General features: G+C 48.1%; 2 protein-coding genes across 2 annotated transcripts; both read right to left on the minus strand.

Moving 5' to 3' along the window:
- Positions 1 to 859: 859 nt before the first annotated feature.
- On the minus strand, positions 860 to 4,262 carry ICMT (isoprenylcysteine carboxyl methyltransferase). The gene is made up of 5 exons (XM_015812745.1): positions 4,050 to 4,262; positions 2,890 to 2,978; positions 2,585 to 2,754; positions 2,107 to 2,324; positions 860 to 1,614 (listed from the first exon to the last, which is right to left on the minus strand). The coding sequence occupies exons 1-5, from the start codon at positions 4,260 to 4,262 to the stop codon at positions 1,432 to 1,434; spliced, it is 873 nt and encodes a 290-aa protein (XP_015668231.1). The 3' UTR covers positions 860 to 1,431.
- Positions 4,263 to 6,019: 1,757 nt separating this feature from the next.
- On the minus strand, positions 6,020 to 14,567 carry RNF207 (ring finger protein 207). The gene is made up of 17 exons (XM_029283483.1): positions 14,377 to 14,567; positions 13,878 to 14,007; positions 13,305 to 13,449; positions 12,726 to 12,807; positions 12,051 to 12,126; positions 10,974 to 11,099; positions 10,837 to 10,883; positions 10,422 to 10,494; positions 10,212 to 10,280; positions 9,491 to 9,559; positions 8,810 to 8,931; positions 8,288 to 8,480; positions 7,816 to 8,001; positions 7,225 to 7,276; positions 6,994 to 7,111; positions 6,650 to 6,739; positions 6,020 to 6,185 (listed from the first exon to the last, which is right to left on the minus strand). Exons 1-17 carry the CDS (start codon positions 14,565 to 14,567, stop codon positions 6,020 to 6,022), a joined length of 1,935 nt encoding a protein of 644 aa, XP_029139316.1.
- Positions 14,568 to 15,413: the final 846 nt, after the last annotated feature.

Consider the following 15,413-nt stretch of genomic DNA (forward strand, 5'->3'; position numbering starts at 1 on the left):
ACACTTAACGACCGTTGCAGCATCCCATGTCGTCACATAATCAAATGCCAATAGTTGGTGCAGCCAGTCTCCCGACTTGCTGGAAAACGACTCCAGATGTTTTCAATGTCCCATGTGCTCCCGGCATAGCACCATGGGGCCCAAAGCGCTGCGAGGGACTCGGAAGGTGTCTCAAAAACAGACCCTAAGGTTTCCTGCCTGAGCAGGGGGTTGGACTAGATGACCTCCAAGGTCCCTTCCAACTTTATTATTATTATTATTAGCTGTAATTTGCAACTTAAGTACGGGAAGATATTCAAATTGCAATTCTGCGGTTTAGAAAATTTACCGTCCGTGGACACGGCGGGGAAGATCCGGTCTGAAAGGACCTCTGATCCTGCTGCTAGAATTAAATTAGCCTTATGTTTTGGATTAAAGTATTAAGATTTCCAAAGGCAAGGCCTGCCCCAATCTCCTTCCTTAGACAGGAGACGAGATTCTTGCTTTTTTTAACTCCCACCCAGCATTTGTTTTTAGCTGCTGCCATTCCTCTCCGGATTATAACCACAGCAAACAGAATAACGAAAAAAAAGGTAATAAATTTATCTTTGGTTTGCCACCAGAACAAAAGCCGGAACAAGGAAATGCTTGAGGAAGAAAAAGACCAACTTATGTTTGTGCAAAGGTAGAAAAACATATGCTGCAGCCCTTCATGGAAACCATTCATGAAATTAATGAAATTAAACCCGAAAAAGAGAAGCAGAGGTTTCGGAAACAGCAAGGAATGTTGAAATGCTCCCCCCCAAGAGGGGGGGGGGAAGCCAAAGTAACACTAGAAAAAAATATTGTTTTTAAAAAAATAAGGAAGGAAACAAGAGGTGTAGAAACCGACATGTATTTCAGATTTGTCTTCAAAGTTTTGCATAAGTGATGGGGGGGAACCAAAAGAATGGCAGGCCGTTGGTGAAAAAAAAAAGAGATTTTTTTTTTCTGCTGTTAAGTCAGGTCTTCCCAGCTGGATGAGAATTTTATAACTTAGAAAAAGTCATTTATAATTTTCCCAAAAGATTTTTAAGATCAGGCTTCAAACGGCATTAAGCAGCTGTTAGAAGGGCAAACAGGGAAAAGAGTCAAATCTGCATGATTTTGAGGGGGGGGGGAATACAGTCTGCGGGATTTTTTTTTTTTCTCGGCTCTCTTTTAATCCGGGACTGGGATTTCAACTTGCAAGCGACAAATGGCAAATTTTCTCTTTAAAAAGAAAAAAGATCAGACTTATGGCTCGGTTGGAGAACTCTAAGCAGCCCTGTAAATCCTCTAAGAAAGGTAGGTTTGTTTTTTTTTAAGGAACCTCTTAAGCTTTTTTGAGCCCTCTGCACGTGCTCCGAGGATTTTCCCAGGCTTGGCGAAAGCCGAGGCAGGATGTGGCCCCCCGATGCCGGCGTTAAGATTTCAGAGTTCAATTCTGAAGCCTCGGATAAAGGGGAGCCCACTGGGTACCTTCTCCTTATAGGCCAAATATTCCTCTCCGAAAAAGTGGATCAGGGCCCGCTCTTCTTCTTCTACCCTGTCGCGGAAAAAACGCCAGGAGACCAGGGTGTAGCCCACCAGGCAGACGGGGTTGCAGAGAAGTACCTGGAAGTGGGGAAAAAACAGGGGGGAAAAATGGGTCCTGGGCAAGGATTCTCTTCCTGGCTGTCAGCCTCGAGAAAGCCAACGTGATGGAGGCAAGACCCCTCGGTCCAAGGAGAGAAAATAAATAAAAATCACAGCAACTGAATCAATTATTATTAAACGTGCAACCATTTAGTCTGGATGTCTTCACTAGCTCCGTTTGAACCGTGCAGGGCAAAAAGATATTTTTTTCCCCTCTTCCCTCCTCCTCTATTTTTCCTTTCGTGTTATGGAATCTATTTTTATTTTATTTATTTTTATTTTTTAAATTATTCAAAAGAGAACGTAGAATTTAGAGAAGAGGGATTGGGCTGCTGGTTGTTAGACAGAGTTTTGCCCCGCTGTGTGACCTTAAGGGTGGAAATTCATCGTTAAGTGTGAAAACTGGTCTTAAGTCACTTTGAACGGCCACTGAACCTGCGGTCCCAATTGGTTGCATCGTTTTCGCCCTACCTGAGTTCCGATGCTCCAGGAAAACCACCCCACATACGAAGGGTGCCGACACCAGCCGTAGACGCCCCGGGTCACCAGCCTGTGACTCTCCGACTTCTCGTTCTGGACGATGTGGTTGAAATTCGAGCCAGCGGTCAGCATGGCTGCCTTGCGTAAACAGTCGCCCAAGACCACCATCAGCAGCCCGGCGGAGCTCAGCCAAGCCACCTGCTTCATTTCTGCAAAACAAGAGGCGGACGTTAAAACGGGCCTGCAGGGAGTCCTCGACTTACGACAGATTCGAAGTTACAACGGCAGAGAAGGGACTTTGCTTCCAGATTTTGCAAGATGGACAAGTATTTTGTTATTTTGTTGGTATAAATATAAATATCTATCTATCTATCTATCTATCTATCTATCTATAGCTATGTATCTATCTATATATCTATAGAGAGAGAGACACACACAGACAGACAGATAGATAAATCCAAGTATTAACCTGGGAAAATGAATTTTTCCACGGTGAACTCGATCCACGAGGAAAGAGCGGCCATGTTATATTCAAAACTGTGGTTGAGTAGGAAGGAGTCCAGAGACAAGCTACGGGGGTTGTTGACCGCCGTGATCAGATATTCCGAATAATGGAACAGAGACAGCGAACACATGTACCTGCAGAAAGAGAGGCAAATAAGGTGAGAAAAAAACTGTAGGTAGAAATCAGGGTTGAGTTCAGCTTGTCCTGCGAAGCCCCCCGGCAGGGGAGGCAGAACAGACCTCGGAGGGGGAAAAAATGGTTGTTCTTACCAGCCAAAATGTTTCCAGGAAGACTGCCTGAAGCTGAGCAGCAAGCCGCATCCGAACGCAAAGCCCAGGAAACAGGCCCGGATCGCTATCTGCAAGAAGGAAGCCGACGGGGCTGGTTAGTTAGGGGAGGCAGGCTGCTGTGCCACCGGGAGAGCTCCTTGGTGATTTAGCTTCTTGGGTCTAGCCAACTCTGGGTGTACAGGCAGTCCTCTTCTTACGACCGCCACGGAGCCCAAACCTCCTGCTGCTAAGTTACATAATGAAGTGGGTTTTGCCCCAATTTTACGACCTTTCCGGCCACACTTAAGGGGATCACATGACCCAGGGACACTGCGACCGTCGTTAAGTACATGCCAGTTGCTAAATCTCTGAACTTTGATCCCGTGACCGTGGGGATGCTGCAACAGTTATTAAGTGTGAAAAACGGTCACCTTTAGAAGGGACCTGTGAGGTCATCTAGTCCAACCCACTCTGCCCAGTGCGGGAATCCTCAAAAGATAAAGAGAATCCTAGACTAGAACATTCTAGAAGGTATCTGTGAGGTCATCTAGTCCAACCCCACCCTGCCCAGTGCGGGAATCCTCAAAAGATAGAGAGAATCTTAGACTAGAACATTCTAGAAGGGACCTATGAGGTCATCTAGTCCAACCCACTCTGCCCAGTGCGGGAATCCTCAAAAGATAAAGAGAATCCTAGACTAGAACATTCTAGAAGGGACCTATGAGGTCATCTAGTCCAACCCACTCTGCCCAGTGCAGGAATCCTCAAAAGATAGAGAGAATCCTAGACTAGAACATTCTAGAAGGGATCTGTGAGGTCGTCTAGTCCAACCCCACCCACCCCAGCGCAGGAATCCCTTTAACGAGCAGATCCTAAACTGGAATATTTGAAAGGGGGCCCCGAGGTCATCTAGCCCAACCCCCTTAAGTTATCCCCGTTCAGCTCTCCCTCCAAAATTAACACACACACACAGACTGATTTCAGTTCTGATCCCCCCCCCGGAGTCGAAAGAACCCTCTGTACATGCTCAGGAACCCTTCCCATTCCCTCCCCCCACATTCCAGCGCAGAGAGTCCATCCAGGCACCAAGCAGCAGAGAGGGGAGGGGGGAAAAAGGATGCTCGTAAGCCCCGCCCACGAGGGGCGTGGCCTGGCCTCACCTGGTACATCCCGCCCGGCGCTCGGCCCCAGGCCAAGAGGAGCGTCGCGTTGGCGCCGGCGACGTGGAGCGCCAGCGCGGCCCGGCCTTGGAAGCCGGCCCGGAGCAAGAGCGGCACGGCGGCCACCACGGAGCCGCCCAGCAGGAAAGCGGCCAGGCTGGTGCGAGCCTCGGCCCAGCGGAGCCCGCCCGCCCTCCGTTGCTCGCCGGCCATGGCGGACGGCCCGAGGCCCGCCTCGCTCTCGCGAGACCCGTCGCGCGAGCGGGGCGTGGCCGGCCCTCCCGTCAACGCCCCCCAAGCCTCGCGAGAGTCCTCCGGGTAGAGCTAGCAAAAGGGGTGGTGGATAGCAGAGCCGTAGAGATATGAAAGGTTAGAGCTGCTCTACCCGGAGACCGCTTCAATCATCCAAGCCTCGCGAGACTCCTTTTTGGGGAGCCGGAGCGTAGAGATAGAAGAAAGTGTAGAGATATGACAAGTGTAGACCTGCCTATACCGGGGTAGTCAACCTTGGCTCTTTTATGACTGGTGGACTTCAACTCCCAGAATTCCTGAGCCAGCCTGGCTCAGCTTGGAAACCTCTCCCTTTCCCCTCAGCATGGCTGGCTCAGGAATTCTGGGAGTTGAAGTCCACCAGTGAAGTGGCCTAGGCCTAGGCCAGAGGTAGGCAACCTGGGCTCTTTTATGACTCGTGGACTTCAACTCCCAGAATTCCTGAGCCAGCCTGGCTCAGCTTGGAAACCTCTCCCTTTCCCCTCAGCATGGCTGGCTCAGGAATTCTGGGAGTTGAAGTCCACCAGTGAAGTGGCCTAGGCCTAGGCCAGAGGTAGGCAACCTGGGCTCTTTTATGACTCGTGGACTTCAACTCCCAGAATTCCTGAGCCAGAATGGCTCAGCTTGGAAACCTCCCTTTCCCCTCAGCATGGCTGGCTCGGGAATTCTGGCAGTTGAAGTCCACCAGTCATAAAAGAGCCAAGGTTGACTACCCCTGGCCTATACCATTTCGGACAAAAGGCTGTCCTTGACTTACAGTACTTCATTTAGTGACCGTTCAGAATTACAACAGCTTATGACCATTTTTCACGCTTAACGACGGTTGCAGCGTGATCCGAATTCGGCTGCTTGGCAACCGGTTCCTATTTGTGACGGTCATAGTGTTGAGAGGTCACATGACCCCTTTTGCGACCTCCTCACAAGCCAAACCAAGGGGGGAACCAGTTTCACTTAACAACCGAATTACTCACTGAACAGCTGCAGTTAATAATTGTGGCAATAAAGGTCGTAAAGTGGGGTAAAATTCACTCAACAAATATCTCACTTAGCAACATAAATTTTGAGCGCAGTTGTCATAAGTCCTTTTTTCTTTCCCGAGGCCGATTAAAAGGGGCAGTTCTCTGCTATTCTTTTTTGTTTAAATTATTATTTTTTTAAAAAAGAGTAATAAATCCGATATTTTTTATGTCTTCCCTCTCTGCCACCTGTTGACAGTACGTTCCCTATCCTTTCTCCCAGGACTCCCAGAATCCCCCAGCCAGCCCTGCCTTACCGGAGAACTTCTATCAAATCATTAATTTTTTTTTAATGGCCATGCTTGGGTGATGGTCGACAAAGCAGTCCTGCGGGAGAAGGGCGGTATAGAAATTAAAATAATAAATAAATAATAATAAATAAATAAATAAATTGGAGGCACCCTTCTGTAACATTTGGGGTTCAAAGTTCCCGCAGGACTCTTTAATGCACAACCCGAACAAGAAACGGCACGCAATTTAGACGTTAAAACTTCCAGAATTCACGCACGAAATATGCACCCGAACTATTATATAGATATATTGATTTAAATTGATTTAGAATATATATATTAGAATTCACGCATGGACGGTGCATATTCCATGCGTGAATTCTAGACTATATAAAAATTCTAAAATCGAGAGAAATATATATATATATATTTCCAAAAGGAAGATTTTGCACCCTCAGCTCAAGAGCAGCTCTGTCTCCAGATCTCCATCCTTGGTTAGACTCGATGGGGCTCCTGTGGGGTCCGAGGGGGTCTCCGCCTGGATTTTCGGCGTGTTTTTGAAGACCTCGGTGTTTTTCGGCACCTGCGTTTCTGCTTTCAGTGTCCACTCTTTGCCGCTGCTACCAAGATGGTTCCACAAAAGGAGAAAAAAAATAAAAAGACACAGATAGTCCTCAGCTTACGACCGTTTCTTTAGTGACCGAAGTTACAATGGGGCTGAAAAAAGGGGACTTATAAGCGTTTTTCACACTTCGCGACCGCTGCAGCCTCCCTGGGGTCATGTGCTTGGCAACTGACTCCTAAATATGACTTGTGGGTGTCACACGATCCCCCTTTTGCGACAAGCTGTGTTGGCTGTTAAGTCGAGGACTCCCGGTGGAAAAATAAGTTTCAATAAAGCATCAAGAGCAGGGGGTCTTCAAACTTGGCCCTTGGATGACTGGTGGATTTCAACTCCCAGAATTCCTCAGCCAGGCACACGTGCCTGGCTGAGGAATTCTGGGAGTTGAAGTCCACCAGTCATCCAAGGGCCAAGTTTGAAGACCCCTGATCAAGAGGGTCAACCCTCGGATCGATCGATTACCTGGGCTGAGTCTGGGCCGGGGGGGATCCGTCCTCGTAGATCTTGAGCAGGCTCTCCGGCTGATCCGCTTTGTCTTTCCAGTCCTGGAGCCTGCCAGGTGGAGACCCTCTGAGTGAGTCCCGGGGGGGGGCTTCCTTCCCCCCCTCCCCAGGATATCCCAAACCAACATCTCCTGCCTTGGGCCGTGGGTTGGACTAGAAGACCTCCCAGGTCCCTTCCAGTCCTGGCATTCTCTGTTCTAATGGACACTCCTGTCCCACCTGGCCCAGCCCAGGAGGCTGGCTGGCTTCCAACAGATCCTGTCTGGTAGGGCCCCCTCTGGGGGGGGCCTTGGGGGTCCCCACCTGGGTTCCAGCCGCTCCTTGACCCTGGCGATCGAGCGGATGTAGGGGGCGATCTGCTTGGTGATGGTGGTCAGGTAGCTATTCTCCTGTCTCAGCTGCAGCAGGTCGTGGAGCTGGGCTAGCGAGAGAGGAGCCCTAGCCAGGTCATCTTCCTTCAATCCAACCTTCTTTTTTCCCCCCAAACATGCCTCAACTCTGCACACGCTCAGAGGAGGAGGCCCAAAGACCCACCTTCATAAATCTCCTGTTCATTGGCCACCCGCTGGTAAGTTTCCTCCCAAGTCTGCAAGACAAAGAGGAGGAGGAGGAGGAGGAGGAGGAGGAGGAGAAGGAGAAGGAGAAGGAGAAGGAGAAGGAGAAGGAGAAGGAGGAGAAGGAGAAGGAGAAGGAGAAGGAGAAGAAGAAGAAGAAGAAGAAGAAGAAGAAGAAGAAGAAGAAGAAGAAGAAGAAGAAGAAGAAGAAGAAGAAGAAGAAGAAGAAGAAGAAGAAGAAGAAGAAAGAACAAAAAGGAAGAAAAAAAAAATCCGGACGAGGTAATGAGTTCGAGAGTTGCCGCCAAGAAAGAGGAGGGACGGGATTGGTAGGTCTGCCAAAGACTGGGGAAATTGTGACCCAGGGGCAGGCGGGAGGGAAGTAGGAAAAATAAATTGGAGCGAGGAGGTGTGAAATCAACCGAAAAACGAAGCCACAAAAGACCTCATGAGGACTATCGGCTTGTTTTTTTTTCCACCATTAAAAGAGAGACACCCAAGGGCTGATTTAGTTGCAAGAGGTTTTGCAGTCAGCCACGAAAAAACCCCCGCCTTGCGAGGAAGGGCTCACCTCTTCGAACTCGGTCCGTTTCATTTCCACGGAGGAATATTCGGAGGCGATTTGAACGTCCACCTGGAGGGATTTCTGCAGGACTTCGCCCATGATCTCCGTCCTGATCAGGGAGTGGTGCTTGGTGAGGTCCCGGTGGAGCTCCTGCACGTGGTCTTTCAAGCTCTGAATCTCGGTCTGTAGCTCCTGTAGAGAACGCGGGGAGCAAGGAAGGGGGGGGGAATCTACCCAGCTTCACCAAGCTTTTAATTCATCTTAATTTCATTTAATTTAAAATTCAGGTGCAGTGCTCCATCGCTGGAGGGTTTCGAGAAGAGAAACTTTTGAATGGGATGGGATAAGATCTCTTGTCCTAGGCAGGGGGGGGTTGGACTAGATGACCTCCGAGGCCCCTTCCAGTTTCCTTGCAGTGCTCGTTCCGTGAAGGAGGCAAGGAAGTGAGGTCCCCGGTTCCCCGTCCCGCCATCCTTACCCGATACATGTTCTCGTAGTCGCGACAGTGGTCGGTAAACGGGGTCTGCTTCCCCTCGGCCAAAAGGACTTTGGTGCTGATGTATCGGTGCATGGTGGCCTTCCTGACCGGCGACCCCGCCAGGGGCATCGTCTCGTGGGAAGACGGACAGCTGGCCACCAAGAGAGTCTTGGAGCCGGGACCCCCAGACATCCTAGGAATCAGAATTTTTTTTTAAAAAAAAAAGAACTTCATTACTCCATCTTGCAAAGTCAGGAAGCAAGTGGAAAGACAGGAAGCAAGGTCAGGGCAAGCCATGGGACGCCACAACCGTCATAAGTACATGCCAGTTGCCAAGCCTCTGGATTTTGGTCATGTGACCGTGGGGTGGGTTCTGCTACGGTTCTAAGTGTGAAAAACGATCCTAAGTGACTTGAGCCGACTGCCTAGCTAGCCAATGAGGAAGCTGAGACGATGCAGTCAGGCCCAGCTGTTGAAATGGGCTAAGTGACCTCTAGGGTGCCCACTGAATAGGAGACGTACATGTTGCTGTTGCTCATGCCGGGTCCCATGGTTCCTGTGGTCCCCACCACTGACCGGCGTGGGGATAAGGGTAGCAGGGGCTCCAGGCAGTGGGCAAACTCTGCCCGGTATTCACTGTTGATCTGGAAGGAAGGAAGGAAGGAAGGAAGGAAGGAAGGAAGGAAGGAAGGAAGGAAGGAAGGAAGGAAAGGAGGGAGGGAGGGAGGGAGGGAAGGAGGGAGGGAGGATCACTAGGCAAATAGTCATAAGTCAGGTTTACCCTGACCACCTTTGGGGATGTTTATCAATTTCTCTTGTCAGATTTAAAGGCTGTAGATTTCCTTATGGTCTCCTTTCCAAATATAACTGAATCTTTGGTCTTTGCACTGATTTTTTTTTTTAATTGTGGGGGCAGCAAATCTTCCTTTCCAAATCAGCTAAAGATTTCACAGTTTGCCTTGGTTAAGCTTGGTGGTTTTCCTGGGCTGTTCCGACGTTTCAAAGGCACCAGCTGTGAACTCTGTTTTGCTTTCCAAAGCATGCTGCTAGACCTCATGGAGGAAGCTGCTTTTGGTTCTGGCAGGGACCTTTCCCCCTCCCTCCCCACGTGGAAAAAGGGAAGCAGAAATTGCTCCGATTTGTTTGCTCACCTCCTCTCTCGACAAATCCAAGTTTTATCTGGGGTAACCAGGTTTATCTCACCTTGCTAGTTTGCGACGGCCTCAAGCGGTGGGGTTGTTTGACAATCCTTTGCAAGCGCTCCATGAGTTGCTGCAATCGAAACCAGGGTAGCCTTGATCAGCCAGGTTTGATCATTGGCTTTGGGTTGTGAGAATGAAATCATAGAACTGTAATCGGAGAATCGCCACGAGGACTAATGGCGGAAATCATTTCTGTATCTGTCTTTTCTCTTTTTCTGTCTTACATTCTTCTTATTATTTTTCTTTCTCTTCTCTTTTTCCTTCTCTTTTTTCCCTTCTTTTCTGCCCCTTCTAGTTTTTCTCTTTATCCCTTTATTTTTTTAGTTTGCTTTATTTAGTTTTCTTTATTAAATCTCTACACTGCAACAAGGCAGCGATGGATGGCCTATTGCTTCTCCTTTTCATTGGCACTTTTAGTAAAATTATTATAAAAACTAAAAAGACAGAGAGAGAACCGAGGAAAGGTAGGAAAAGGCCCCCCCTTTCTGTCTGTCCTGCTTAGTGACCGTTTCTAAAGCTGTCAATCCAAACGGAAATCCAGTCTAAGAGGACCGTTCCTGCTCAGACCAAGTCTACCTCCATCCACTGGTGCTTCTGAGAGCGTGCAGAGTGCATTTTGCCACTCGAGAGTCTCAAAGCTCTGGGTTCAAGTCTCCCCCCTGTCTCCTGCCCATCTCGGCAACTCCCAGGAAGGGGAAATTCGGTTGGGGTCCCCGACTTACGTAGCCCAAATCCAGAAATTCAGCTTTGTTGGCCGAACTAAGAAACGCCGAGCAGGTCACCAGGTGCACCTGAAACGGAAAAACGGACGCCGTTTTGCACAAAAACTGAATTTAAAGGGGTTGCAAAAGGGGAAGATGCAGGGGGGGCTTCATTCCTGGAATATCTCAGGCTGGGGGGGGGAAAACAAAATTGACTAAATCTGTCCTTACCTGCAGGGTGGGCAGCAATGAAGCCAGGTGAGCAAGCTGTCCTTTAAAAGCTTTTCCCTTTTCTTCGTACTGGCTAGAAATGATGTAAAAACAAGCCATTTTCTGGCTGTTTTCGGTTTTAAGCAAATCCCTGCGGCTGTTAAGTTAGCCACACGGTCGTTAAGCGAATCCCCGGCTTCCCCATTGACTTTGCTCATCGGGGACCAGGTGACACCTGTAGGACGCTGCGACCGTCATAACTACGAGTCGATTGCCCAGCGTCTGAATTTCGGGGGTGCTGTGACGGTCGTGCGAAAAACGGCCGTAACTCGCTTTTTTCACTGTGACTTTGAACGGTCACTAAACAGACCGTCGTATGTCCAGGACTAGCTGTATGCAGGTCGCTGTCCGGTTCTGCCCGGGTGTAAATCTTTACCTCTGCACAACTTTCAGGAGCGTCTTCTTCCTTTCGGCCAGTTTCTCCTAGGAAGAAGGGAAGGGAAAGGAAGAGTTGGGCGGGACTGCCAGCCCTGCAGGGTTGGCCACAGGTGGGCCCGGTCCGGTCCGGCTCACCTGCATGCTGCCGAAGAGGGCGTTGATGGCCGTCTCCTCCTCGTCCGCGCTGTTCCGGACCTCCTCGATCATGGCCTTCAGCAGGACGATGGCCTCCCGGGTGGACGTCTGCAGCTCCTTCACCGCCTGCCACGGACAAGCAGCCGGGTGGGACACGGCTGCCTTCAAGAGCCCTCGGCTGCCCAGAGCCATGCCCGGGTCTTTGCGGGGAGCCAGGCTCTGCCAGCTCTCGAACCCGAGTCTTCTGGGACTTAGCACCCAGAGCTGGCCCTGCGGAGGGGGCCAGTCTGCCAAAGGGCTGAGTTTGGCAATGGGGGGGGGAGAAGGGTCTGGCTCGTGTTTAGAGAGAAGGAAGAGAGGGAGGGAGGGAGGAAGGGAGGGAGGGAGGAAGGAAGGAAGGAAGGAAGGAAGGAAGGAAGGAAGGAAGGAAGGAAGGAAAAAGGGAAGGCAAAGGGACAGAAGGAAAAGGAGGAAGAAGGGAGGAAGGAAAAAGGACAGGAGGGAGGAGAGAACAATTGGGAAAGGAAGGAAAGGACAGGAGGGAGGGAAGGAAGGAAGAAAAGAAGAAAAAATGAAGGAGAGAAGAGGGAAGAAAGGAAAAGGGAGAGAAGAAGGAAAGGAGGGAGGGAGGGAGGAAGAAATGAGAGGGAAAGGGAGGGAAATTGGAAAGAAGGAAGGAAGGAAGGAAGGAAGGAAGGAAGGAAGGAAGGAAGGAAGGAAGGATGAAAGGTGAGGGAAGGAGGGGAAGAAAAGAAGAAAAGGAGAAGGAGGGGGAGGGAAGGAAAGAAGGAAAGGCAGTAAGGAGGGAGGGAAGGAAAGGGAGGGAGGGGGGAGGAAGGAAGGAAGGAAAGCAGAAGGAAGGGAGGAAGGAAAGACTAAGACCTTCCATCGCTTTTCCAAGCGTGGTCCCAGCGTGGGCTAATCCCCGTTGTGTCACACACCAGCCAGAGGCTGGACTAGATGCTCTCCAAAGTCACCTCTCACCACTGACTCTAAAACTTCCGAAATCCAGGCAGGAAGTTGGTGAATAAAAGCCATTTTTGCCCCCCCGAGACCTTTCCTCTCCTTCACATTTACCATCACAGCCTGGTCCAGTTTCTCGCACCCTCGCATGTAGGCCGTCTCGATGTCGATGCAGTGAGCTCGGCTCTCCCTGGAGAACAGAACATTAAATTCATTAAATTAATAGTATAGTATAGTATAGTATAGTATAGTATAGTATAGTATAGTATAGTATAGTATAGTATAGTATAGTATTAGTATAGTATAGTATTAGTATAGTATAGTATAGTATAGTATAGTATTAGTATAGTATAGTATAGTATAGTATAGTATAGTATAAGTATAGTATAGTATAGTATTAGTATAGTATAGTATAGTATTAGTATAGTATAGTATAGTATTAGTATAGTATAGTATAGTATAAGTATAGTATAGTATTAGTATAGTATAGTATAGTATAGTATTAGTATAGTATAGTATAGTATAGTATTAGTATAGTATAGTATAGTATTAGTATTAGTATTAGTATTAGTATTAGTATAGTATAGTATTAGTATTAGTATTAGTATTAGTATTAGTATTAGTATTAGTATTAGTATTAGTATAGTATAGTATAGTATAGTATAGTATAGTATAGTATAGTATAGTATAGTACAGTAGTTAAATTCAAATTAAATTCAAATTAAATTCAAATTAAAAGCCCTTAAAATGCCTTTGACAGAGGTTGATTCTGAAAAATCGCCAACTTACACAGGCATATCCCGGAAACAGTTAATGCAAAGCATGGATTTTTTCTCCGTGGAGAACATGATGTACAATTCCTCATGGAGGGCTGGAAAAAGAGGGGAAATAAACAGCGTGATTTATAATTCAGGGTTGCCGCCTCAAAAAAAAAATTGTACTGAAGAATTGGAGCCTTGGAAAAGAAGAAGAATTTCATGCTTTTAAAACAGAGCCTCCAATGAATTCTCATTTTGGTTGTGAGTTCAAGTGAGAACTCTGATTTTGCAGATCGTAGACGGAGGACGTGGCCAGCAAAATGTGAAAAACAAATGAACAAAATAAGAATGAATTATAAGTTATAACAATTCCTGCCTTGGGCAGACAGGGGGCTGGACTAGAAGACCTCCAAAGTTCCCTTCCAGACCTATTTACAGACCTATTTATCTATGATTCTATGATTTTACGATTCTGATTCTACGATTCTACAATTCTATAATTCTGTGGCTCTTTTCTGCTGTATGTTTGCTGCAAAGAAGTCACGCTTGGCCGGTTTGGTGGTGAGGGTCAAGGAACCTGCATGAGAACCCATAGCCTCTGAGCACGTACGGCATTTCTTATGGACCTCCTTCGCCCGTTTGCTCAGCGAGACGATCTCGTGGCGGGAGAACATCCTGGCCTTGTGGGTCTCATCCCGGCACTTGGCACACAGCGGCTGGCTGCAGGTGTTGCAGAAGTACATGGCGTCCAGCTCCTTCGGAAACAGCAACGGGAGGGGATGATGGGTGTTGGAGGGGAGGAGAAAGCCGAGGAGGAGGAGGAGAGACAGGTGTGGTCAGGAAAGGGGGCTGGGAAGGGGCAAATGTGACTCCTGAAGGTAATTAGAGGAGGCGTGCTCTATGGGAGACTCGCCACTGCTGCTAAGGTAGACTGTTCCGGCCCAGGGATGCTCTATTGCTGTGTCTCTCAAGTTTAGCAATTGGAAGATGGGTGGACTTCAATTCCCAGAATTCCTCAGCCAGTATGCCTAGAGGGTTGGCCTAGATGACCCTCAGGGGCCCCTCCTCCCCCACCGTTCTGTGATCCTGTAAGCCGGTGGGCGAAAACCCTTTATTCCTGCAAATGCTTCTGGATGGGACTTGCCCAAACCTGGTTCAGAGGCCGGATGGCATCTCAGCTTACCTGCTTTGTGCTTTGCAGGTCACAATTCGCACACAGGACATCTTCTTCGTAGTCTCCAGAGCTGTCCACCAGGAATTTGAGCAGCTGGTCTTCGGGAGGGAGCCCGTTCCCCTTCACGACGGACTGGTGGCTGCAAGGAAGACTAACCTGGCCTGTCCTTTCTCAAAAGTCAGGTGTTTTTGGCTCAAGGCGGCTTATTTGCTGCTAACCGTGACAAACCATGATTAAAAACCATGACGAACCATGATTGAATCCAGAGGTTGTGGGCGCTCCATCACCGGAGAGACTTCAAGGACAATGAGAACTCTCTAATATTGAGTTTGGAGCAACCCTCCCTCTCTCCCTGCCTTTGGTTCCTCCGCGGAAACCATGAGGGCTAGAAACTTTGCCAAAATGTAGAAGGTGGGATCCTAAAGTGGGAAGGGATCCCTGGAGGTCATCTAGTCCAAACCCCCCCTGCCCAGTAAGGCCGCCACAAAGCCAGGGAGGCCGTCCTTACCCGCAGAGGGGACAGGCCAGGCGGCCATCGATGGCTCTTCCCCGCAGGCAGCTGGCACAGAAGTTGTGGTAGCAATCCAGCAGGCAGGGGTGCTCGTACTGCTCCTGGCACAGGAAGCACACCAGCGGGTGGCAGTTGGCGTTGTCGAGGCCACACAGGTTTTCCAGCGGGGCGAAGATCCCACCGGACATCTGGAGATCAGGAGGAGATGGGCGAAGAGGCTGAATGGCTGCCCTGGCTGGCAGCGGAGACCTGTGTCAGCCTGAAGTCTGCAGGTTTATTTTATTTTATTTTATTTTATTTTATTATTTTATTTTATTATTTTATTTTATTTTATTTTATTTTATTTTATTTTATTTTATTATTTTATTATATTATTTTATTTTATTTTATTTTATTTTATTTTATTTTATTTTATTATTTTATTTTATTATTTTATTTTATTTTATTTTATTATTTTATTTGGTTCATCGCACAGTCGTCAGGATGTTGTGGTATTTTATTTTATTTTATTTTATTTGGTTCATCACACAGTCGTCAGGATGTTCAGGGTTTCTTTTATCATTTCTAGTTCAGTTTAGTTTAGTTTGGTTTATAGTTTCTATTTTATTGTATAGTTTAGTTTATTATTTTATTATTATTTATTATATTATTTTATTTTCGGGTTGAACTGTTTTTAGATCAATAAGGGGGGGATTCATCAATCAAAGACAATCCGCCTGACTCTTGAGACCCTCCCCATCTGGGAAGGTCGAAGGACTCCCCGGCGTGTCTCTGAACGGTGTAGAAAAAGCCGTCCCAGAACAGCGACTCGCGCAGAGAGACGGCCAGCAGCCTCCTGGGCTGAGAAATGTCGGACTCACAAAAGTTTTCTGTTGTTTCGTTTGTGTCTTTTGCGCCCAAGCACAGCTGTAAACTTGGCGCCTACGAGCGAAGGATTATCTCTGCATTTTGGCATCTCCCAGACAGACAAACATAACCCAGGTTTATTTATAGCTTGTTGCAAAGCACAGGGGTATTTGTGGACTGTTTATGTC

The sequence above is a fragment of the Protobothrops mucrosquamatus genome, unplaced genomic scaffold (genome assembly GCF_001527695.2).
Source record: "Protobothrops mucrosquamatus isolate PMUCROS unplaced genomic scaffold, P.Mucros_1.0 scaffold109, whole genome shotgun sequence".
Classification (NCBI taxonomy): domain Eukaryota; kingdom Metazoa; phylum Chordata; class Lepidosauria; order Squamata; family Viperidae; genus Protobothrops; species Protobothrops mucrosquamatus.